General features: G+C 61.0%; 2 protein-coding genes across 8 annotated transcripts; one reads left to right on the top strand and one right to left on the bottom strand.

Annotated features, from left to right (window-relative positions):
• Positions 1-70: 70 nt before the first annotated feature.
• ERCC2 (ERCC excision repair 2, TFIIH core complex helicase subunit) lies at positions 71-16,016 on the top strand. 3 transcript variants are annotated; one of them, XM_026482057.4, is made up of 24 exons: positions 71-151; positions 477-576; positions 1,660-1,737; positions 1,807-1,869; positions 2,034-2,147; positions 4,422-4,538; positions 4,624-4,740; positions 4,933-5,056; positions 5,137-5,233; positions 5,392-5,525; positions 5,622-5,790; positions 7,551-7,669; positions 9,713-9,782; positions 9,867-9,936; positions 10,026-10,127; positions 11,159-11,222; positions 11,734-11,855; positions 13,062-13,154; positions 13,254-13,326; positions 13,455-13,525; positions 13,641-13,784; positions 13,912-14,055; positions 14,404-14,502; positions 15,068-16,016. In XM_026482057.4, exons 1-23 carry the CDS (start codon positions 147-149, stop codon positions 14,494-14,496), a joined length of 2,283 nt encoding a protein of 760 aa, XP_026337842.1. In that variant the 5' UTR covers positions 71-146; the 3' UTR covers positions 14,497-14,502; positions 15,068-16,016. The 3 variants fall into 3 exon arrangements, with proteins under 3 accessions (XP_026337842.1, XP_057170461.1, XP_057170462.1); XM_057314478.1 differs by having other exon boundaries at positions 14,404-16,016; XM_057314479.1 differs by lacking the exon at positions 71-151 and adding an exon at positions 315-385 and having other exon boundaries at positions 14,404-16,016.
• KLC3 (kinesin light chain 3) lies at positions 14,617-22,694 on the bottom strand. 5 transcript variants are annotated; one of them, XM_057314481.1, is made up of 13 exons: positions 22,607-22,694; positions 20,516-20,712; positions 19,086-19,351; positions 18,393-18,623; positions 17,991-18,060; positions 17,386-17,605; positions 16,995-17,082; positions 16,818-16,919; positions 16,211-16,384; positions 15,660-15,750; positions 15,349-15,583; positions 15,087-15,150; positions 14,617-14,834 (listed from the first exon to the last, which is right to left on the bottom strand). In XM_057314481.1, the coding sequence occupies exons 2-13, from the start codon at positions 20,565-20,567 to the stop codon at positions 14,763-14,765; spliced, it is 1,665 nt and encodes a 554-aa protein (XP_057170464.1). In that variant the 5' UTR covers positions 20,568-20,712; positions 22,607-22,694; the 3' UTR covers positions 14,617-14,762. The 5 variants fall into 5 exon arrangements, 4 of the variants coding, with proteins under 4 accessions (XP_057170464.1, XP_057170466.1, XP_057170465.1 ...); XM_057314483.1 differs by lacking the exons at positions 20,516-20,712; positions 22,607-22,694 and adding an exon at positions 22,149-22,228 and having other exon boundaries at positions 15,349-15,455; positions 15,546-15,583; XM_057314482.1 differs by lacking the exon at positions 20,516-20,712.
• Positions 22,695-22,730: the final 36 nt, after the last annotated feature.

Below are 22,730 nucleotides of genomic sequence, written 5' to 3'. Positions count from 1 at the left end.
CCCCCGCCCAGTAGAGTGACGGGCGAGATCAGCCAATGGAGTCGTGACAAAGGTGGAGCGGCACCTCGAGGACTCCCCACGGATCTGGCTCTCTGAATATTTATGAGGGAGGCGGGCCGACGCCGCTTCTCGCCGCGGCCGGCGCCATGAAGTGAGAGGGGGTCCCGAGTTAGCTGCTCGCGAGCGGACTTGGGGGTGGGGGCGGGGTCTAAAAGATGGGGGGACCAGTGGGCGCACCCGGGGCCTCGGCGGGGCGAGGGGGTGCTGGAGGAGTGGGGTGAGGAGAGCCGCGGGGAACCCGCGGGGGTGGTCAGCGAGAAGATGCCGAAGGGACCCGAGGCTCCTGGGGAACTTGGGGGCGCCCCGGGGGCCCCGGCGCCGGCAGGTAACTCCTCTCGGCCGTAGGGCCGGGGAGTGTGGGGGCTGGAGAGGGGCTGCGGGGGCGGGGGACTGACCCGGCCGCCCCCTGCCGCCAGGCTCAACGTGGACGGGCTGCTGGTCTACTTCCCTTACGACTACATCTACCCGGAGCAGTTCTCCTACATGCTGGAGCTCAAGCGCACGCTGGACGCCAAGGTGCGTGGGCCCGGCCGCCGCTTCCCACCTAACAAGTGCACTGCAGCCCGCGCGTCTCAGAGCGGAGATCGCTGGACCTCGAGGTTTTAGGAATGTGAGGTTCTTGGGCAGCCAGCACTCCCAAACCTGTTACCTAAAAGAATAGTTCCTAACAGCAGCACCTAACGTTTATCAAAGGCAGCGCGGCTTTGGAGCGGCTTTGGAGCCGGCTCTCCGGGTTGGAATCCTAGACCCACAGCTGTGTGCACTTGGGCCAATCCCTTACTCTCCCCGTTTCAGTTTTCACCTCTGTAAAATGGGCTTAGTACGATTGCCTACCCTCAGAGGTTCACGTGAAGGTTATGTGAGTTAATTCGGTAAGTAAGGCAGCAGTTCTTAACTGGGGATACTTTTGACCCCCTCGAGGCAGTGTCCGGAGACATTCCTGGTTGTCATACCAGTGGCGTGGGGGTGCTAGCGGCATCTGGTAGGTAGAGGCCATGGGCCCTGCTAAACACCCTGCAGTGCACAGGGCAGACCCCCCAAGTGTCGGGAGCCTAGGTTGAGAAACCCCGATGTGGGTAGACACTTCGAAGGGGTGCCAGGCACAGAGTGAGTGCTGTGGAAGTGTTTCCTAAATCAAAAGAAAAAACGGGTCACTACATATCAGTTACTATGCTAAATATTTAACTCTCAGTTTCTCATTAGTCCTCACAGTCATGATCTGAAGACGTGCTTATTAGGCCTATTTTATTTGTTTTTTTTTTTTTTTTTTTAAAGTTTGTGTTTGTTTTTAAAGTAATCTCTACACCCAGCGTGGGGCTCAAACTCACAATCCTGAGATCAGGAGTCACATGCTCTTCGGACTGAGCCAGCGAGGCGCCCCTGTGCCCATTTTAGAGATGACGATAGTGAGGCCAGATGGGTGAAGGCACTTGCCTAAGACCACTCAACGAAGAGGTGGCAAAAATGGGGTTCAGACCCACTGCCTCTGGGGCCTAGACTTAACTGCTCTTGTCCTGGTATTTTCAAGATGATGGCATTTTGGGAGTGTCCCCAGAGTTTGTGTCCCTGAAGTTCTGTCTCTCTCGTCTCAACATGCAGGGTCATGGAGTCCTGGAGATGCCCTCAGGCACTGGGAAGACAGTGTCCCTGTTGGCCCTGATCATGGCATACCAGAGGGTAAGTGACCCTGGGGACGGGGGCAGAGGGAAGGGGTCCAGTGGGGGCTGAGTCCATTGTCACCGGCAGGCATATCCACTGGAGGTGACTAAACTCATCTACTGCTCGAGGACTGTGCCTGAGATCGAGAAGGTGAGCCAGGGCCAATCCAGGGGCTCCCCCAGCCCTGCAGGACTGGTTGGACCCCCTGGTGGGTGCCCTCATAGCTTTGGGGGTGTTGGGGAAACTGGGAAGGGGCTGGGCCAGGCTGGGCAGGGTCTTACACTGGAGTCCCCCTCCTTTTGTGACGAGAACAGGTGATCGAAGAACTGCGAAAATTGCTCGCCTTCTATGAAAAGCAGGAAGGTGAGAAGCTGCCGTTTCTGGGGCTGGCTCTGAGCTCCCGGAAGAACCTGTGTATTCATCCCGAGGTACGTGCCCATTTCTCCCCTTGCCCCCAGCCTCAGGGTTGAGGAGACTTCTATCCAACCAGAGTCCTAAATCCAACCAGAGCTCTCAGGGAGACAGGCAGGGACCACTTGGCAGACTTCTCACGTGTCAAATTCTGACTCCTGATGAGGTGGTCCAGACAAACACACCTTCTCCCCAGCCTGAGAGAGGTTGAAAAGGCAGTTCCTGGAATCTGGCAAGCCAGGTTTCCTGGCTTTGAAACTTAATAGTCATATATTCTTGGATAGGTGATTTTTATAGTGGGGCTTCAGTCTTCCTGTCTGTAAAATGGGGGTAATTAATTGCCGGCTTCATACAGTTGATAAGATTGGGCAAGGGGGGAGAAGGGTGGGTGAGATGGGCGAAGGGGGTCAAAATGTACAAACTTCCAGTTATAAAACAAATAGGTCACAAGGATGTCACGGACAGCGTGGTGACTATAATTAATGATACTGTATTATATATTTGAAAGTCACTAAGAGGGGTGCCTGGCTGGCTCTGTCGGTAGAGCGTGCGATGCTTCGTCTCCAGGTCGTGAGTTCAAGCCCCACGTTGGGTGTAGAGCTTACTTCAGAAAAGAAAGAGAAAAGAAAAATTGTAACTGTGTGGTGATGGATTTAATTAGATTTATTGTGGTGGTCATTTTGCAATATTTACAAGTATCAAATCATTATGTGGTACACCTGAAACTAATATAGTATTATATGTCCATTATATCTCAATAATTAAAGATGAGGTGAGATAATGTAGCGTATAGCCCTTTTAGCATGTACAAAATACTAAAACGTTACAAATCATTGTGATATTAATATATATAATAATATAGGATGTGTAGAATCTTAGTTTTTTTTTTATTTAAGATTTTATTTATTTATTTGACAGAGGCAGCAAGAGAGGGAACACAAGCAGGGGGAGTGGGAGAGAGAGAAGCAGGCTTCCTGCTGAGCAGGGAGCCCAATGTGGGGCTCGATCCCAGAACGCCGGGATCATGACCTGAGCTGAAGGCAGACGCTTAACGACTGAGCCACCCAGGCGCCCCAGAATATTAGTTATTACTAAATTATGTTACAGAACTGTTGGGCTCACCCCCAGACAGTGTTCTGAGCACTTTACATGTGGTAACTCACGGAATATGTATTATATAATGTTAATTGTAGGAATATGAGAAACGGTAGGTGTGATGGGTGATAATTGGAAATAGCACAGGCCTTGGCAACTGATGAAACGGGAAGGGAGAGGGCAGGGTCAGCAGCCTCAGAGATTTGGGCGCTCTGTCTCTCTCTCTTTTCCTTAAATAAATAAAATGAAATATATTAAAGAACCTTCTCTGATTCTTAGGCTGGCCAAGGTTCTGGGTGTTTTAGTGTTTGTGAATTTTTTTTTTAAGATTTTATTTATTTGACAGCACAGCAGGGAGAGCGGCAGGCAGACAGGGAGAAGCAGATTTTCCGCTGCGCGGGGAGCGCGATGTGGGGCTTTGGGGGTGGACCCCTGGATCACGACCTGAGCTGAGGGCAGATGCTTAACTAACTGAGCCACCCAGGTGCCCTGTTTTAGTGTTTGTAAAGATAAAGCACTTCTCCTTAATCTACATGCTAAAGATTGTTCAAGGCTTGATTTTTTTTTTTGTAATGGAGGTAAAATTGACCTATAATGTTCAGATGTATAGTGTAATGAATCCAGTATTTATATATATTGCAAAATGATCACCATGGTAAATCTAGTTAATATCTGTCACTTTACATAGCTACAAATTCTCTTTTCTTGTAATGAGAACTTTTAAGATCTCTCTCAGGAGCTTGCAAATAGGCAGTATGGTGTTATGAACTAGAGTCCCCCTGCTGGGTGTTACAGCCCTGGGACTTTGTAGCTGGAAGTTTGCACCTTTTGATCCCCTTCACCCCACCCCCTCCCCTCTGGGAACTGTGAATTTGTTCTCCGTATCTTTTTTTTTTTTTAAGATATTATTTTTAAGTAATTTCTGTACCTGACATGGGGCTCGAACTCACAACCCCGAGATCAGTGTATGCGTCTAAGAGTCGCACCACTCTTACACACACACCCCCGCCTGTGGTTAAGTTTCCAGGTGTCTTAACTGCTTAATAATGAAACAAGTTGAGGTTTAAGCTTCCCCCAAATTCCTCATTCTCACCCCGGATGGAACAGGAGGAGTAGAGCTGGCTGGTAGGAGTAGAGCCCCAAGTTGGAGGAATGGCCGAGCTTCGTGGTGCTAAGATGCCCCCTTCCGCCCCCAGGTGATGCCCCTGCGCTTTGGGAAGGACGTCGATGGGAAGTGCCACAGCCTCACAGCCTCATACGTGCGGGCCCAGTACCAGCAGGACTCCAGCCTGCCCCACTGCCGCTTCTACGAGGTGCCCGCTGCCCGGGCTGAGGGAGGGAGGGCCAGACAGCGACGGCCGGCAGCCTCCCTGACCCCCAGGTACCCTCTCACCGCAGGAGTTCGACATCCATGGGCGCCAGGTGCCGCTCCCTGCTGGCATCTACAACCTGGACGACCTGAAGGCCCTGGGGCGGCGTCAGGGCTGGTGCCCCTACTTCCTCGCCCGCTACTCGGTGAGGAGGCTGCTGGGAGCCAGGCTGCAGCCTGCCTGCCTGCGTGTCCGTCTGTCCGTTAGCTTATATCTGTCCCCTGCCCGTGTCTGTCACGCCTCACCTCGCCTCTGGGGGCCCGGGAGGGCGTGACACGGGGGGGGGGGTGCAGTGTGGGGGGTAGGCTGGGCTAACCCTGCCCTCCTCGGCCCCCAGATCCTGCACGCCAATGTGGTGGTTTACAGCTACCACTACCTGTTGGACCCCAAGATTGCAGAGCTGGTGTCTAAGGAGCTGGCCCGGAAGGCTGTCGTGGTCTTCGACGAGGCCCACAACATCGGTGAGGCGGGGGCCGGGGCGACGGTGATGCCGGCCGCTCTAGCGGCCTGACTGAGCCCGGACCCCTCCCCTCGTCTCTAGACAATGTCTGCATCGACTCGATGAGCGTGAACATCACCCGCCGGACGCTCGACCGCTGCCAGGGCAACCTGGACACCTTACAGAAGACGGTGCTCAGGTGCGGGCTCTGCGTCGCGCTCCGCCTGGTGCCCGCCCTGCCCCTGCCGTCTGGCCCTGCGCCTCTCCGGGGCCCCCTGTCCTCTGCCTGGCTTACCCCAGGGCCAGCAGCCCTGTTCCCATGCCCCCCGCCCCCACACGTCCTCCCCGCCCCTGCAGGATCAAGGAGACGGATGAGCAGCGGCTGCGGGAGGAATACCGTCGCCTGGTGGAGGGGCTGCGGGAGGCCAGTACGGCCCGGGAGACCGACGCCCACCTGGCCAACCCCGTGCTTCCCGACGAGGTGCTCCAGGGTGAGCCGCGGCTCCCTCGTGCCACCCGCTCCCTGTCCTGCTCCCTGTCCCGCTGCCCGTCCGGCTCCCGCGGTGGCTGACGCCGTGCTCCCGCAGAGGCCGTACCCGGCTCCATCCGCACAGCCGAGCACTTCCTGGGCTTCCTGCGGCGGCTGCTGGAGTACGTCAAGTGGCGGCTGCGGGTGCAGCACGTGGTGCAGGAGAGCCCGCCTGCCTTCCTCAGCGGCCTGGCGCAGCGCGTGTGCATCCAGCGCAAGCCCCTCAGGTGTGGCCCCACACAGCCGGGGGGGGGGGGGGGGTGGGGGCGGGTCCCCCTGGGGGCGTGGGGCAGACCCTGGGCCCTCCGTGAACCTCGGCCTCCGTGCCTGGGGCCACCACATTGCCAGTGTCGGGAGTCCGTGGTCCGGGCAGGAGGATCGGGTATGACGGCGCGTCGTGGGACCAGGCAGACTTGCAGGGCCTGCTCCGAGCTTCTGCTGGGTCCCCGTGCTGGGCAGGAACCCAGCAGGTGCCACGTGGCTTCCTCCGAGAGCTTACCCAAAGAGAGCTTGATGGAGGGACTGCTGGCAGAGGGGCAGGCAGGGCAGAGGGTCCCACAGGCAGTCTGGGTGCTGGTAGGAGCTCAGGAATTTCCACCTCAGGCCACGGAGGCAGGGGAGAGAGCGGTCCTGGAGGGGGGGCTCCTGACAAGACCCGGAGGGGAGGTTTGGGGGGAGAAATGCTGTGGATCCCCTGGACCCCTGTCTCTTCCTGCCAGTGTTTCTCTGTGTTGGAAGCCTGAGGGCAGGAACACCCCCACCAGGCAGGTTGTGGGGTGGGTCAGTCCTCCCAGCACAGAACAAGCAGAGCATGGACCTGGGAGTGGGGCGGGGCCTTTTGTACTGTCCTGCTGTTCTGGATAAGGCACGAGTCTTCTCTGAACCTCCGTTTCCTCCTCCGTTGAATGGGTAGGGGGTCCTCACCTTTACTCTCCGGTTTCTGTGGTGGTTAAATGAGAAAGCAGTGATAGAAGGAACTCACCCTGTCTTGAGCGCCACCGATGAGCTAAGCACTTGACACTCTGTATCTTGTGGAATCTCGGTACAGCGCCCCCGGCTGCAGATGGGGACAGTGTGGCCTAGAGACAGCAGGCCGTCACCAGGGTCGCACAGCACTTGGTTTGGGAGTTGTGTGAAGTCAGGCCTATAGGGCTTCGCTGCCCTGCCTTTCGGGGTGGCGTCATCTGTCCCTCTTCGTGAGAAGCCCGTGAGGGCAAAGACGGGATCGCAGCCAGTCCTGTTCCCTGAGTGCCTGCTCTGTGCTGGGGCCTCTGCGACCACGACCGTGCTGGCCCTGTGGTCATGGGGCTTGGGGCCCACTGGGGAGACAGACCGGTCCCCAGACTGGGACGACCCTGAGTGTGCATGGCTGGGGTGGGGGAGCCCCCAGGGGGCGCCTGATCCAGCCGGGGTGGGGGCATCGAGAAGACAGACTTGAAGCAGTGGCGTTTGGAGGCTGGTTCTAAAACTCTGGCCATCGCCTGGCTCTGAAGCCGGGTGCTCCTGCTGCACGACCGGCCCTTGGGGGTGACGGCCTCAAGCCTGTCAGTGTCTGTGACTGGGTGGCCTTGTGGGCGTGGGTGTGTGGGGTTGTCCTCTGTGAGTCTGTGGGACTCTGATGCCGTATGTGTCACCAGGGTGGCCAAGTGCCACTGACACGGTGGGAGCGGTCCTAGGTGGGAGCGTATGTGTGGCCGTGCAGGATTCGGGTTGCGACTGGGGTTCTCCGTGTGGTCGTGGGTCTCCTCTTCTGCCCGCGAACCTGCGTGAGATCATGTGACCACGGAGCGTGTGATCACTGGTCGGTGTGTGCAGCTGCAGAGTGGGGTGGGGTCACGGGTGGCTGAAAGGGCCCCAGTCTCTGTCCTCACCGAGCACCCAGTCACCTGGGGAGGCGTGTGTGTCCACACACTGATGGAGGCGGAGAGGGGTCACTGTCCCGTTGGCACTCTGCCGCCCCCCTGACCCCGTCTGGCCTCTGCACCAGGTTCTGTGCCGAGCGCCTCCGCTCCCTCCTGCACACCTTGGAGATCGCTGACCTCGCCGACTTCTCTCCCCTCACCCTCCTGGCTAACTTCGCCACCCTCGTCAGCACCTACGCCAAGGGTAAGCTCATCTTCTCCTGCCTCTGCCAGGCCCCCCGGCAGCCGGACTCAGGTTCCCCGCAGGGTCCAGAGGGTTGTCTGTGGGGCTGGGACGTTAGGACCTCGTAGGGCCGGGCTCAGGAGTTCGGGCTTTGCTTCGAGGGCGGGGAGGCACCACAGATAGGGCTCGAGTTAGCCAGGCCTCGTGCTCAGATTTGTGTGTTTGGAGGCTCCCTCTGGCTGCAGAGTGGGGTGGGGCACGAGGCCAGAGAAGCTCTGGGGGGGGGGTGTCACTCGCACTGTAAGGTGTAGTAAGGAGTTGGCCCTTCTACTGCCGGGAAGTGGGGAGCCAAGGGAGGTTCTGAGCAAGGGAGGGGCAGGGACCTGGGGCGGGATGGGAGGGGATGGAGAGAGATGTGAGGCCCGGTGCCTGGGTGGGGGGCGGGGAGGCACGGGGTGGGGGTGGGGAGGCAGTGCTCAGGTATCCAGCTTGCCAGGGAGAAGGGAAGTGTTCCTGAGGCTTTACTGGTCAGCACTCCCTTCCCTTCCTCAGCGTTAAGCTGGCCAAGGGCTCAGTCTGATCCCCAGGGATTACTACTGTATCCCGGAAACCAGGTCAGGCCTCCTGACACCCTGCACCAGCCCAGAGGATGGCGAGGCTGTCCCCCAACCCCAGCACCCGTCGGCAGCGAGTCCCACTAGAAGCTTCTTTCTGTGTCCATCCCCCTGTCCCGCCCCAACTTCTTTCTGGGACTGGCTTTCTCCTCTCCTCCCCACTTCCCCGTCCACCAACACCTCACATTCTTTTACCTGGAACATCTGTCCCAATATTCCTCAGCCCCCAGTTACCTCCTACTCCTTTAGTCTTGGCTCATTAGAGATGTCCCTTCTTCCAGGAAGCCCTCCCTGACCCCCAGGCTGGGTCGAGCCACCCTCCTCTTGGCTCCCCATCCCAGCCCTGTCTACTCTGAGTGGTCAGTCTCTGAGGACAGGACTGTATCGCCATCATCAGACTGTGAGCCCTGAGAGGGCAGAGCCGGAGCTGTCTTGGTTCCCACTGTGTCCCCAGTATAGGGCTGGGCACAGACGACTTGATTATTTTTTTTAATTAAGTGAAATTGAATATGTGAATTCATTCATTCAGCCATTTTTTCAAAAAACGGGCCAGGCCTAACACTGAGAAAGTGGCAGGAACCAAGACGGACCTCATTCCTGATCTCCTGGAACCTACATTGCAGGGGGGAAGACAGGTAGCAAAGACTCAAACAAATAAGGAAGATAATTCCAGAAAGGGATAGTTTTCACGAGAAAAATGTTGCCATGTTGGGGCATGCCTGCAGTGGCCGAGGAAGGCCTGAGGTGCTGACATTTGAGCTGAGTTCCAAATGACCAAATGGAACCGGCTGCCTTGGGAAGGTTTTCAGGCTGTGGGGCCAGCAAGTGCAAAGGTCCTGGGGTGGAGTGAGCCTGGTGGTTTTTGAAAGTTAGGCAGGAGGTGGCCTGTGAGCCAGGAGGAAATGGGGTTAGTGTGGCAGGGTCTCACAGGCAATTTTGGACTCTAGAAGGGGCCTGGAGAGCTGTGCAGGGCTTCTGAGCAGGGCAGGGATGTGACCTGACTCAGGATTTCACAGGGTCCCTCGGCTGCTGGGAAGGGAGCTGGGGTGGGAGCTGGAAGCCCAGGGAGGTGACTGCAGTAGTCCAGGCTAGAGGTGATAGTGGGGGAGGGGGTGGGGAGAGTGGTCAGATTGCACATAGGCTTTGGAGGGAGAGCTGACCCGCCTGATGGTTTAGATACAAGGATCATGGGGGAAGGCTCCAGGCTTGGGCTTGAGTGGCGTTGTGGGTTCTTGCAGCCCTGGGAGAGTCTGAGGAGTGAACCTTTGGTGCTCCCTGCTCATGTTGCTCCCTGAGTGGGTGTCGGCCCTGGGAGAAGCAGGCAGGTTGGGGTGTACTTTGGACTCCTGATGCCTGGGTTTTAAGCTTGAGGAACTGGTGGCTGGTCCCAGTCACTAATGGGGCAGGAGAGAGTGACTGGGTGGTGACCTGGAATCTCACCGGCTTGCAGGTTTCACCATCATCATCGAGCCCTTTGATGACAGGACCCCCACCATTGCCAACCCCATCCTGCACTTCAGGTGAGACCTGACCCCAGTGAGGGGGCGTGAACAGACCCCGGGGGCCCCTGCGTGGTCCTCACCACCCTCGTCTGCTTGCTACAGCTGCATGGACGCCTCGCTGGCCATCAAACCCGTGTTCGAGCGCTTCCAGTCTGTCATCATCACATCTGGGGTGAGCACCCAGCTCCGCCCCCAGCCCTCCACCGTGGGGCTCCTGGTTTCTGCCCTTCTGCTAAGATCCCTCCCGCTGTCCCTGTGCAGACGCTGTCCCCACTGGACATCTACCCCAAGATTCTGGACTTCCACCCTGTCACCATGGCAACCTTCACCATGACGCTGGCCCGGGTCTGCCTCTGCCCCATGGTGCGTGGGAGAGGGTGGGTGCTGGGCCAGGGGAGGTGGGCCGCCTTTCCTTCCTCGGTTGTCGCTGCTGTTCAGGCAGGAGAGTTGTACAGCTGAGAGCTCAGACTCTGGATTCAGACAGATCGGGGCTTGATGCCCCTAATCTGTGAAATGGGATTGCATCTGCCCTGACCTCCCAGGTTGGTTGAAGGGATAGTGCGGTAGCGTGAATGAAACGCTTACGTGGCCCAGGGCCTGGCAGAGGTCGGCATTCCGTCAGCGTCTTGGCCGTGACCTTGAGGATGACCCTTCTGCTCTGCCTGGGTCTCCTTTGTAAAACAGGCATCATACCGGAGGCCCTTAGTCCCTTACTTGAATCCCTTGGGCCAGATGTGTTTTAGAATTGAGAATTTTCCAGACTTGAAAAACAAAGCACGTGCTGTGCGGTATGCGAAACCCCAGCGGGGTTTGGGGCGGCTCCCGCCAGTGAAAGTCCTAGTTGGGCAGGAGCCTGTTTGGGCCGTGAGACTAAGGGAGGCAGGTCAGGGCTGCGGACAGACTCAGGTGAGCGTGGGTTTGGCTACCGCAGGGGTCGGCGCCAGGGTTAAGTATCTGGGGTTCCTGGCGTTTCTTGGCTTTTGGGATCCCCTTCAGGGGTTGTGGACTGGCGATGGCTACGTCCTTCGTCGTGGTTGGTGGGGTGGCCGGGGGAGGGGTGCGCCGTGGCTGGTGGCTGTCGAGGGCGTGGTGAGACCTCTCTCCTGGAGCTGCCTGGCCCGCAGGCTGGGGCCGGTAGGACGTACTTGCCGGTCCGCAGCGTGGACAGACTCGGCTTCGCTTCTGCCGCTGCTGTGGATTGGCCGCGTGACCTGGGGCAGGCAGCTCCCCTTCTCCAGGCCTGAGGTCATTCATCCGCACAGTGCAGATAACAGGGGAGCCGAGGGTTCGCTCAATGACCTCGTGTCTATAAAAAGCCGAGCCCGGCACCAGCCGGCGGCTAACACACGGGGTTGCTGCTGTTGGCTGATCATGACGTTTCTTGCTCTCTGCAGATCATTGGTCGTGGCAACGACCAGGTGGCCATCAGCTCCAAATTCGAGACCCGGGAGGATATCGGTATGCTGCTCCTGGGGGTGGCTTGCTTGGGCTCTGAGAGGGCGGGCGGAGCAGCGGGCTAGGTCAGGCTGCAGATCAAAGTGGCTTAACACACAGCTTGCTTCTTGCTCACAGCATGTGCCATTGTGGGTTTGGGGGCTGTCCCGGGTCTCCTCACCCTGGGAACCTTCCCCACTGGACAGGGCACTGCGCTGGTGAGGGGTGACAGGCAGGATCCTGCTAACGGTGCTGTGCCTTGTAAAGGCGTTCACCCGGCAGTGGCCCACGGCCACTCTGCACTCACTTCATGGGCCAGCGCAAGTCCCATGGCCACACCTAACTCCAGGGGTAGGGGTGCAGTCCTCCCAGGGCCCTGGAAGCGGAAGTGGAGTGTGTGTGAACAGCCCTGCAGGTGGCCTCAGTGGGATTTCTAGGAACCCCGAGTTCAAGATGGGTCATCAGATAGGAAAGTGCTGACAAGGGAGTGGGGAGCAGGACCCGAGCACCGTGACCTCTGACCCCGCCCCCCCAGCGGTGATCCGGAACTATGGCAACCTGCTGCTGGAGATGTCGGCCGTGGTCCCCGACGGCATCGTGGCCTTCTTCACCAGCTACCAGTACATGGAGAGCACCGTGGCCTCCTGGTACGAGCAGGTACGCCCAGCCGCCAGCTTCCCGGGAAGGCCCCGCTCGCCTCAGCTCTCGGCTCTCTTCCTCTGTGTGTTGGCTTCTTCTTTCTCGTGTTTTAAGTGGTGACGTGTATCATAGGTGACAGGACAGTGCATAAAACACGCAGTTCAAAGACTAAACGGCATATACCCTAGGCACTCCCTCCCCCCCACATCCAGGTTAAAAACTCAAGAGCCCCTGTGGGACGGTGCATGGGTGAGGTCATGGGGTGTTCTGGAAGTGGGACTCACCACCGCTGGGCCCTGGGTGGCCGGCAGGATGGGGGGTGGGGAGGGGGCCGCTGTGACCGCTCTGCTTCTCGTGCACCGTGGCCCAGCTCTCGGGTAGTGGAAGCAGGCGCTTCTTTAGGGGGAGAGGAGAGAACTTGGCTGATCCACGCTCCGGGGGTGGGGGAGGGGGAGCCTTGGTCTTGTCCTCAGATGGGCGCCTTCCACACCGTGGGAAAGGTGGCTGCTGGCCACCCAAGTCCACATCCTGAGTCTTGTGCGTGTCCTATTTCAGGAAGCTTTGCCTACCCCAAGGTCCTGAAGATCACCTCCTGTTTCTTCTAGAAGCCTCGTAGTGTTAGCTTTCACATCTGGGTCTGTGAGATGCCTCACATCGTTGTGTGTGGTGTAAGGTCAGGGTCAAGGTGCTTTTTCTCCCCCTGTGGCGCTCCGGTGGCTGCAGCCCCATTCTCTGGAAAGCGCTCTCCCCCCTGAATGGTACGGGTGAGCCATCTGTGTGGGGGCGTGTTTCTGGACCCTCTGTGCTGTCGCACCAGTCTGTCCCTGCGTCTGTCCTTGAGCGCTATCCCAGGGCTAGTGCAGTGTCCTGGAAATCTCTGGGCAGCCTCGGCCCGGCTCCGCCTGGCCTATATCAGCCCCTCCGCTAAGCACCCGCTGGGGGCGGAGTGTCCCAATTGGCCCTCTTGGGCCATATGCCTGCCCCACTTGCCCGAAAGATGGGGTGTGGGGATGGGTCCTGTGCCTGGAATCACAGAGCTTCGCACCAGGAGCGAGGGCGGCCGGCACCCCTGCTCCGTCCCGAGTCTCTGCTGGCCCGCCGGGGCCCAGGGAGAGAAGTCGGCTGCACGGGAATCGGGGCAGAGCTGGCCGGGGCCAGGATGCTCGTGCCCTTACGCCACCGTCTGCCAGCCCCCAGCCTGAGCCGTCTGCTGTCCTTCCCTAGGGCATTCTCGAAAACATCCAGAGGAATAAGCTGCTCTTCATTGAGACGCAGGATGGGGCCGAGACCAGTGTCGCCCTGGAGAAGTACCAGGAGGTGGGCAGGGGGGTGGGGCTGCCAGGAGACTGTGCGCAGGGGGCCCGGAGGAGGCAGCTCTGAGGGGACCTGTCTCCTGTCTTGGCCTCCCCTCCCCAGGCCTGTGAGAATGGCCGTGGAGCCATCCTGCTGTCAGTGGCCCGCGGAAAAGTGTCCGAGGGAATCGACTTCGGTGAGTGGACTAGGCTCTCCCCCTCCCCGGGTGCCTGCAGGGGCCTCTGGCTGTTCCTGTCCCCCTAGCCCCCCCCCCAGCCCCGCAAGCTCAGCCGCTCCAGCCCCGGCCTGTGCTCGCCCCCCCAGTGCACCACTACGGGCGCGCGGTCATCATGTTCGGCGTCCCCTACGTCTACACCCAGAGCCGCATTCTCAAGGTGAGCAGCACGGGGGGGGGGGGGGGGGCTCGGTCGGGCCTCTGGGGCCCTTCCCCGGGGACTGGGGTGGGCAGGAGCGGCAGGAGGGACCGCTCCGCCCTCTTCTCGCGGGCAGGCGCGGCTGGAGTACCTGCGGGACCAGTTCCAGATCCGAGAGAACGACTTTCTCACCTTCGACGCCATGCGCCACGCGGCCCAGTGTGTGGGGCGGGCCATCCGGGGCAAGACGGACTACGGCCTCATGGTCTTCGCTGATAAGGTGAGCTGCAGGGGCCGCCACCTCCCGGGCTGTTGCCCCCAGCCCCTTTTCCACAGGGGGAAGGAGGCCCGGGCTCCCCCGCCGGGGGCCTGATGTCTCCCTCCTCTCCCTCGCCCGCCTGTGACAGCGGTTTGCCCGGGCCGACAAGCGTGGCAAACTGCCCCGCTGGATCCAGGAGCACCTCACGGACGCCAACCTCAACCTGACGGTGGAGGAGGGGGTCCAGGTCGCCAAGTACTTCCTGCGGCAGATGGCGCAGCCCTTCCACCGGGTGAGCCTGAGGGGGCCTGTCCTGACTTCCTTCACGCTCCCGGGCTACGCTGCTCGGCCAAGGTCCCAGGCCCCAACCCCAGCCTGTCCCACACACCACAGCCCGTCCTTCTCGATCTGGGAAACTGGCTGGCCGCCATCTCCCGCCCTCAGGCCTGGCTTCTGCTCCAGGGATGGTACGTTCCCCAGTGGCTGGGGGTTTCTAGAGTCAAACATCCCACTCCGTAGCCCCTGGGCAGGCCACCTCCTGTCGCTACTGGCTTTCAAGTCTTGGCCCCTGGGGACCCGTGGGGAGGCGCTCTAGCCCTCTGGCCCCACCCCGGAGCTGACTCCTCTCCCCCTCCTCCAGGAAGACCAGCTGGGCCTGTCCTTGCTCAGCCTGGAGCAGCTGGAGTCGGAGGAGACGCTGCGGAGGATAGAGCAGATTGCGCAGCAGCTGTAGTTTGAGGTGGGGACAGGGCCCTAAAGTGTGTGTGGCGACTGCGGGGCCTCAGCTGGCCCGGGGGCCCAGTGACTCAGAGGTGCTGTGAGGTCCTCCCAGGAAACGTCAGGCAGACAGTCCTGCTTCCAAATCTACAGCCTTTAATCGCAGCAGGAGAGTGGGGAGCCCCATACAGTGGGTGCCTCCAAGAGGTGGGGAGCAACTCCGGGGCCGCCCCTCCCCCTCCCCCACTCTTCTGAGAAGCTGCAGCCATTGTCCTGTCACCTTCACCGGGGGCCCGGACCCTGGGCGCTGCTGCGGAGGCTCCTCGCGGCCTCGTTCAGGTGCTGATGGGAGAACTGGGGACAGACACAGGGGAGGGGTGGGTCAAGGGGCAGGACCCAGCTGGCCAGCTGCCACAGGGCCACCCCCAGCATCCTCCCCGCTGGCTTGTCTGTCCCCCCGTCTCCAGCCCAACTAGAAGCTGTCCCTTCCCCTGTTCTCGGGTCCATCCAACACCAGCCTGGCCATGCCCACCCCTCCTTTGCCTCTGGGCCTGCCAGCATGGCCCGCTACTCCGTCCTTGTCCTAGGTGCCCCGGCCCCCCTCACCTGGGCCCCAGCAGCCTTTGGACCATCCATGTTCAGCGTGTTGAGTGACATGGCTCTCTTCATCCTGGAAGGAGAGGGTGGCAGGGTGAGGCCCCGAGTGTCCGCTTCCCACTCTGGGCAAGACTTGCCTGGCACTGGATATGACCGTACGTGTGGCAGAGAAGATGGGAACCATGGAAAATTCTGGAACAGGACAGGGAGCAGGGTGGGTTGCAGGAGCTGCAGCCGTTGGGGCTCTTGGCTGCCCTGATCGGACACTCACCCGGCTGCCCCTGCCACCCCCTCGCCTCGGAGACGGGAGACCAGCTTCTCACTTCCACGCCTTAGGGACTCACGGAGCTTGGAGAAGGAGCTGCTCCGACGAAGGGTCTGAGGAGGGCGCCCGGGACACCAGTCAGTCCCCCTTCTCCTCCGGTCTCCACCCCAGGAGCCGAAGCGAAGCCCACCCTCCCTCCTCACCTGTTCTGCATCACCAGCTGTGCCAGGGTTGGGGGCTCCTAGGAACAGAGGGGGACAGTGCAGTGGGGACATGGAGCAGTCGCCTGGGGGGCCGGGGTGGGGCTGGGGGCTCACCCAGAGGGGCCGGCAGGTCCTCGCGGCTCAGGATCTCTCGGTACAGCTCTTCTGCTTGCTGGTACTTGTTCTGTTTCAGGTAGGCCGAGGCCTGCGGGGTGGGGGGGAATCGTGGCTCAGATCTGGAGCACCCCAGGCACACACACACCCCCCCCCACCTCGTGACCTCGGGCAGGTGACTTGTGCCTGCTCTACCTTGGGCTAGTGACATAACCTCTGTGCCTCAGTTTCCTCATTTGCAAAATGGGACGACGGGAGCACCTATCTCCTAAGGTCCTTTAAGAAACAGCTGTTTCCCTAAAGGACTGAGAAAGGGGCTAGAGCTCAATAAATACCTGCGACTGCCATCCAGCCCCACCAACCTGTGTGTTTCCTGAGGCTTCCACGTCTTCTCTGTGCCGAGTGATCTCGCCCGTCAGGGCCCTGCTCGGAGGCCAGGTCTTGGGGGGCTCCTGGCCTCCATGCGCTCCCACCCTGGAGCCTGTGGGTGCCCTCCCGGGGACCCCTGGCAGTCGGCCCTGCGTTGTACCTGTGCCCCACGGCGCCCTCACCAGGTTGTTCTTGGTCTTGGCCACGTTGGGGTCGTTGGGCCCCCCCAGGGCCTCGTAAATGCCCAGCGCGCGGGCGTAGTGCTGCTCCACCTCCTCGAACTTGCCCTGGTTCTGGCAGAGCAGCGCCAGGTTGTTGAGCTGCTTGGCCACGTCCGGGTGGTCGCTGCCTAGGACCTAGGGGTGGGGGGGGGGACGGGTGAGCCACGAGCTGCCAGCAGCCGGAACGCCGGTCCTGAGGTGAGGTTCACGGGCTCGAAGGGGAGTGTTATGGGAGGTTGCGGGCCGCGGGTAGAAGTTACGCGAGCTGGGGATTAAGCAGGTCCAGGCCATGGTGGTCAAGTGGGATTGGAAGGGTGGGGCTGGGCTGGGGGGGCACTCGAGGTGATGGAGAAGAACCATCAGTCACCATCAGGTGGAGTTTCACTAAAGGTCGAGGTTGTCATGAGATTGAGTCCTTTAGGCTCGAACTGGGGGCTCACGGTATCAGAGGGGGAGGACATCGTAGGGTCAGGGTTACCAGGCGAGAGCCACTGAATCGAGCACATCAGGATCAAGCAGGAAGGGCCCGTGGGCAAGGGGCCCCGCGGGGCCGGGCAGGGGTCGGTACCTTCTCGCGGATCTCCAGGGCGCGCTGGCACAGGGGCTCCGCCTCCCGGTACCGGCCGCGCTTCCCGTAGAGCACCGCCAGGTTGTTGAGGGTGGCGGCCACCTGTGGGGTCGGGGACGCAGGTCAGGGTGGGGCAGGCACGGCCCCACCGCCCTCAAGCTTGGGCCCCCCGCTCACCGCAGGGTGCTCGGGGCCCAGCGTCTGCTCCCGGATCTGCAGGGCGTCGTGCAGAAGGTCGGTGGCCTCCTTGTACTTGTTCTGGTCCCTGTGAGGTGGCCCAGGGATGGAGGGGGTCAGCCATGCTGAGGTGGGACCTTCTGCGTCTCCGCCACCTTCCAAGATCTGCCACAGGCTCCCTCTGCTGGCAAGCCTCCGGCCACCCCAGGTCTCTAACCCGCTCTGTTGGGGTCTCTGGCCCACATTTTTTGACTCCTCGTCTGGGTCACAGTGGCTCCCCCAGATCCCTGTCGAACACCCCCCCCGCCCCACCCATCCAGGTGCCCCATGCTGGCAGAGCAGGACGCCAGCTCCCCCCACCAACAACGGCCCAGGCCGGCCGCAGGCTCACCGGTACACCAGCGCCAGGATGTTGAGCATGGTGGCCACGTCAGGGTGGCAGTGGCCTGAGCTCCGCTCCAGGTCCTCTAAAGCCTGGCGGCACAGCGGCACAGCAACCTCGTAGCGGCCCTGCCCCGCGTACTGGATCACGAGGTTGTGCAGGGTCCGAAGGCGGGCGGGGATCTCGTAGCCCCCCTGCTGAGCCGCTGCTGCTCCCGCTGCCTCGGGGCCTGCGGGCGACGGACGGGCATCAGGGCGCTGCCGGCCTCCTAGCCTTCCCTCCCCATAAAAGCAAACGATACCCCAGGACTATAGCTGCCCCACTGCCCCTGGGACGACGGGCCCCCGCACCGGCCTCTGGGATGGGGATCACAGGCGTCTAACTGGGTCATCGGACGTGAACAAGGGGTCTGCCTGGCCGGGGGCGCTGTGGCCACCGTGCCGGGTTTCGCAGCTTCCAGCCTCGGTGTCACCCGCCCTGACCCAGCCACTTGCCTCATGTTCCCACTCCCCTGCCCTGACATCCACCTCGGGGTCTCACGGTCCCTCCCCAGCCTCCGCCTCTCGTCCTCCGGGGCTGAGCGGCCCCACAATTGAGGGCTCCCCCACACCTACCTTTCCTCTCTTCCTCCTCACTGGGGAACAGGGAGGCCAGGCTGTCTCGGCGAGGGGGGGATTCTGGCCGCTGCGGGGGGTCAGGAAAGCGGGGGGGGTTCAAGAGGGCTGGGAGTTTTGCTTTAGGGACTGGGGTCCTAGATCTCTGAGGTTTGAGGGAGGTAGTGGTCAGGAGCCTCAGGGGGTTTCCTGAGGGCTTGGGGAGGATCTGGGGGCTTTGTGGAAGCTGGGGGGGGGGGCTTCTGTGGAAATCCTAGTGGGTCTGGGGGCTGTGGAACTCAGTCAGGGTTCAGAGCTTCTTTGGAGGGAGGGTCTAGGGCACAAGGGACTCCATGGGTGGGGTGCAGGTCTGTGGGGTATCTAAGGACGGAGGGGGGGCACATCTCATGCCCCCTGCAGCACCTGGCTCTCGGCGGGCGGGTCATACTGCCGCAGCTGCCCCAGGAACTCGAGGTGGTTCTTCTCCTCCTCTAGCTGGGCCACGGCCTCCTCGCTGGCCCGGAGCCGCCGCTGTGTCTCCTCGAGCTCCTCCCGCAGCCACGAGTTCTCCTGGGCCAGCCGCCGGGCCTGCGCGCGCAGCCGCTGCTTCTCTGCCTCCAGCGAGCCCACGTGCGCCGACAGGGCCAGCAGCACCTGCAGGGGCCCGGGGATCAGGGGCTCAGGCCCAACCCAGAGCACCCCCGCTCTACCCAGGATGCCCCGGATTCTACAGAGCCCCTTCCCCGGGGACTCCGAGGATATGCGGAAGCTCCCGGGGGCGCACCCAAATTCTGTCCAGGGACACTCTGATCTCACCCAGGCATGCAAATTATGTGTAGGGACACTTTCTATTCTACCCATGTGACCCCAAAGTCTCCCCAGGACCCAGAGTTCTACAGACGGATGCCATTGGTTCAGGGGCGCCTGACCCACACAAAGACCCTCTAATGCTGCCCAGGGATCCTGTTTGAGCCTAGGGCCTCTCCCTCCCAGGCCTGGCGCCCCTAGGCCTCCCCTACACCAGGCTTGCCCCCCTCCCACGGCATACCTGTCTCCCTCATCCCCGGGCCTCCTCCCAGCCTCACCCCCATAGCGGGAGAGCTGGCCCCCTCATACCTGGGCCTCCCCCAGTCCCAGCTCGATGGCCTCCAGCGCGTGGCTCACCACCTGTTGCTTTTCTTCCAGCAGCTCCAAGCCGGCCACCAGACCCTGTCCTGCCAGGGCCTCCGCCAGGTGCCTGGCCAGGCCATGGTGCTCCGCCCGCAGGGCCTCCAAGCCCTGCACCACCTGTCGCGTCTGCCGCACCAGCTCCTCGGGGCTCAGGCGCTCTGGGCCCAGCCCCGCGCTTCCAGGGGCTGCCACCTGCACGGACATTGCTGCTCCTTGGGGAGGCGGCGGGGATTGGGGAATCATCAGCCTGCACACCATTCCAGCCCTCAGAGCCCTTCCCAACCATCTCCCTGTCCAGCTGTCCTGGCTGGCCCTCTGTCTCCGGGTCCTCCTCACTCTGCCGGCTCCCTGTCCCACACCCATCCCAGCCAGCCAGCAACTGGAAACATTCTAGTCCAGCTTTGCCTGTCCCCTGCCCCGGGTCCTGCCCTGAGGGCAACTCCAAAACCCCACGTATACCTAACCCAGAGAGGGCAAACAGTGGCCTCGTGGCCTCTCACCTGCCCTCAGCTCACCTGGCCAGCCCCGTCCACGCCAAGGGCCCCAGATCCCCGGGCCAGACCACCTCTGGCCCTGTGACCTGGGCTGGAGGCGCCCGCCTCTGCTGGGCATGGGGGGCAGGGCGTGTGGAGGCGGCGGCCTCTCCGTGAGCTCATTCTTAGGGTGTTTTTGTTGGGAACCAGTCAGACCACTGGGGATGGGGTGGGGTGGGGCAGGAGAAGAGGGCCAAGGGGCTGGGGCGCCGGAAGCAAAGGAGCCCTCTAGGTTTGGGGGGATCAGGAGCGGGGGCCCATGTGTCAGCTCCCAGGACCTGAGGAGCTGACAGATCCCAAGGGAACAGGGACTCCACCCTCCAGTGCAGACAGGCTCGGCCAGCCCAAGGCATGTTGGGACACACGTGTGGCAGCCACAGCCCAGGGATGTCACACTAGCCTTGTGACAGCTCAGAGTCTGAGGCCTCGATGCTAATGGGAGGGGGTCTCACGGGGGGCACTTCATGCGGTTGTCTGTGGGTGACAAAGTCAATGACACAGCCGGTGGTGCCCCTGGAGCCCTCCGATACACACACAAGCACACACACACCTCCCAGAAACAGACCCCATCACACGCACACCGTCCCTTCCTAAATACACAACTCAACCCACGCGTTCTCCTCTCAGAAATCAAATACGTGCTCTTTCTTCTTTCAAACACAGTGTGATGTATACATACTTTCTCGGAAACATGCCTGCTCTCTCTCTCTCTCTCTCTCTCTCTCACACACACACACACACACACACACACGCTCCCCTCTCAGGAATACAACTCAACACACACACACTCCCTTCTTAAAAATATCATGTAATATACGTTCTCCTCTCAGAAACACGACATACTCTGGACACGCTCTGTCTCCTCCAACAAATAAAACTGAATACAGTCCCACATGTCCGCGGGTGGCTCAGTCAGTTAAGCGTCTGCCTTCGGCTCGGGTCATGATCCCCGAGTCCTGGGATCGAGTCCTGCGTCAGGCTCCCTGCTCAGCAGGGCGTCTGTTTCTCCCTCTCCCTCTGCTCGTCCCTTGGCTTGTTCTCTAATAAATAAAAGCTTTTCTTAACAAAAAAAAGATTTTATTTATTTGTCAGAGAGAGAGCACAAGCAGAGGGAGTGGCAGGTAGAGGCAGAGGGAGAAGCAGACGCCCCAAAGCAGGGAGCCCGATGCGGGACTCGATCCCAGGACCCTGGGATCATGACCTGAACTGAAGGCAGACGCTTAACCGATTGAGCCATCCAGGCGTCCCAATAAATAAAATCTTAAAAACAAACAAACATAAAACCCCTAAAGCAACACACTACTGGGACACGCACGTGCACGTGCGCGCGCGTGCGCGCGCGCACACACACACACACACACACACACACACTCTTAGAAATAACACATGTACGCTCTCCTCTTGGAAATACAACCCAACACACAGGCCTATTTTCCTCTCAGGAATAAAAGCGCACGCTAAGCCCCACGACGCATCCCTCTCCCGCACTCCCACTGTCCTGCAAGCAGCTAACCCTCCATTACGTGCCTCCTCCAGGCGTGCACGTGCGCACACGCACACATACTCGCTCCTGGGAGTCACTGTGGACCTGTCACCTTCTTCCCCACTTCCTCCAGCAGCTTGCCGGGCCAGCCAGGGATTCACACCCCTGCCCGCAGCGCGCACGCACATACACAGAGCTGCAAATGTGGACATAGCAACGATTCCTGCACTCAGACCCAGCGCGCTGTCCCAAGTGCGTGCCCGCGGCAGGCACAGGCGGCTGTGGAGACCCACGGAGGTGATCCACCGTTTCTGCCCGTCCCCTCTAGTCCACCAGAAGCAGCCCAGGGGTTTGGGTGCCCCCTCACATACTCACAATCATACACACGGAGACGCAGTAGGGACGGCACATAATCCGCGGATTTCATACTCCGCAGGCTCTCACTTGCCATCAGTCTGCGTATAGGTGGGCGCGGACACCAATCTCTCTCACTATACAGGTATGTGTGTGCATATCACACCGTACTTAGTGTCACACACGAGCCCCACAAAGTCACGATCACGCAAGTTCATGGACAGTCTTTCTGACAGCTCCGTTTTTCACACGATTTTGCCCACACCCATCCCGTGAACAACAAACTCCCCTTCACACGCGCACAACCACACAGCTGACAGTGTTCATCACAGGGGCGCCCGACCCACCCATGCCGGTCCCACACCGCCCACCGCCCGGCAGCACCTTACAGGCGGGCAGCCTGCCCCAGCCTCGCAAGCTCCGGGTCACGCGCCTCATCCTATAAACAGTTCAACTCCCCCCAGCCACACAGCCCCCACCCCCAGCATTGCACACACCGTCAGAGGTGGCCCACGTGTTCATGTCTCTGAAACAGTGCCACACCATTCCCACGGCCCCTCTGCGCCCGCGCAGGCTGCCACGGACCGTCCATCTCCCTTTCTCACCCGCACCCACCGCCTGACACTCTCGCACACACACCTGAGCCTTGCCCACCATCGCACACACCTGAGCTTCCTACACCGTCTCTCGCACGCACCATCTCCACGCCCACACCAGCAGGCAGGAGGTCCCCAACACGGCCAGCCCCCCGAAACCACACACCTTACCCCTGGCCCGCCGGCCCCGCCCAGCCCAGCCCCGCGCACCCGCGCTTCCCTCGCCTGGCCGTCACAAGGGCCCCCTCCCTTCCCCCAGGCCCCGCCCCGTCTTCTCTCCTGTTTACCTGCGCACGGGGGAGGGGGCGCGGCCCTAGCTGGGCCTCCGGACCCGGGGTGGTGGGAGCCCCAGGGAGGGGCAGGGGACTCCCAGGGGCCCCAAGGCCCGTCGCCGTCGCCAAGCCAGCGGGCCCAAGGGTGCGCCGGGCCCAGCCCTCACCCTCCGCCCCCGCCCCCATCCTCGCGGTCCCCGGGACTCCCGCCCGGCACCCGGGGGCTCACCTGAGCGCGGGCGGCTGTGGGACCCACTCCGCCGCGATGCGCCCGGCCGCGTCCAGCACACCGCGCACGCCCCGCCACTCCCAGCAGCGCCCCGGGTCTCGGGCCTAGGGCGGCTCCTCCGAGG

This window comes from Ursus arctos, unplaced genomic scaffold (assembly GCF_023065955.2).
Source record: "Ursus arctos isolate Adak ecotype North America unplaced genomic scaffold, UrsArc2.0 scaffold_19, whole genome shotgun sequence".
Lineage (NCBI taxonomy): Eukaryota > Metazoa > Chordata > Mammalia > Carnivora > Ursidae > Ursus > Ursus arctos.
This window is presented reverse-complemented; position numbering and strand designations above follow the sequence as displayed.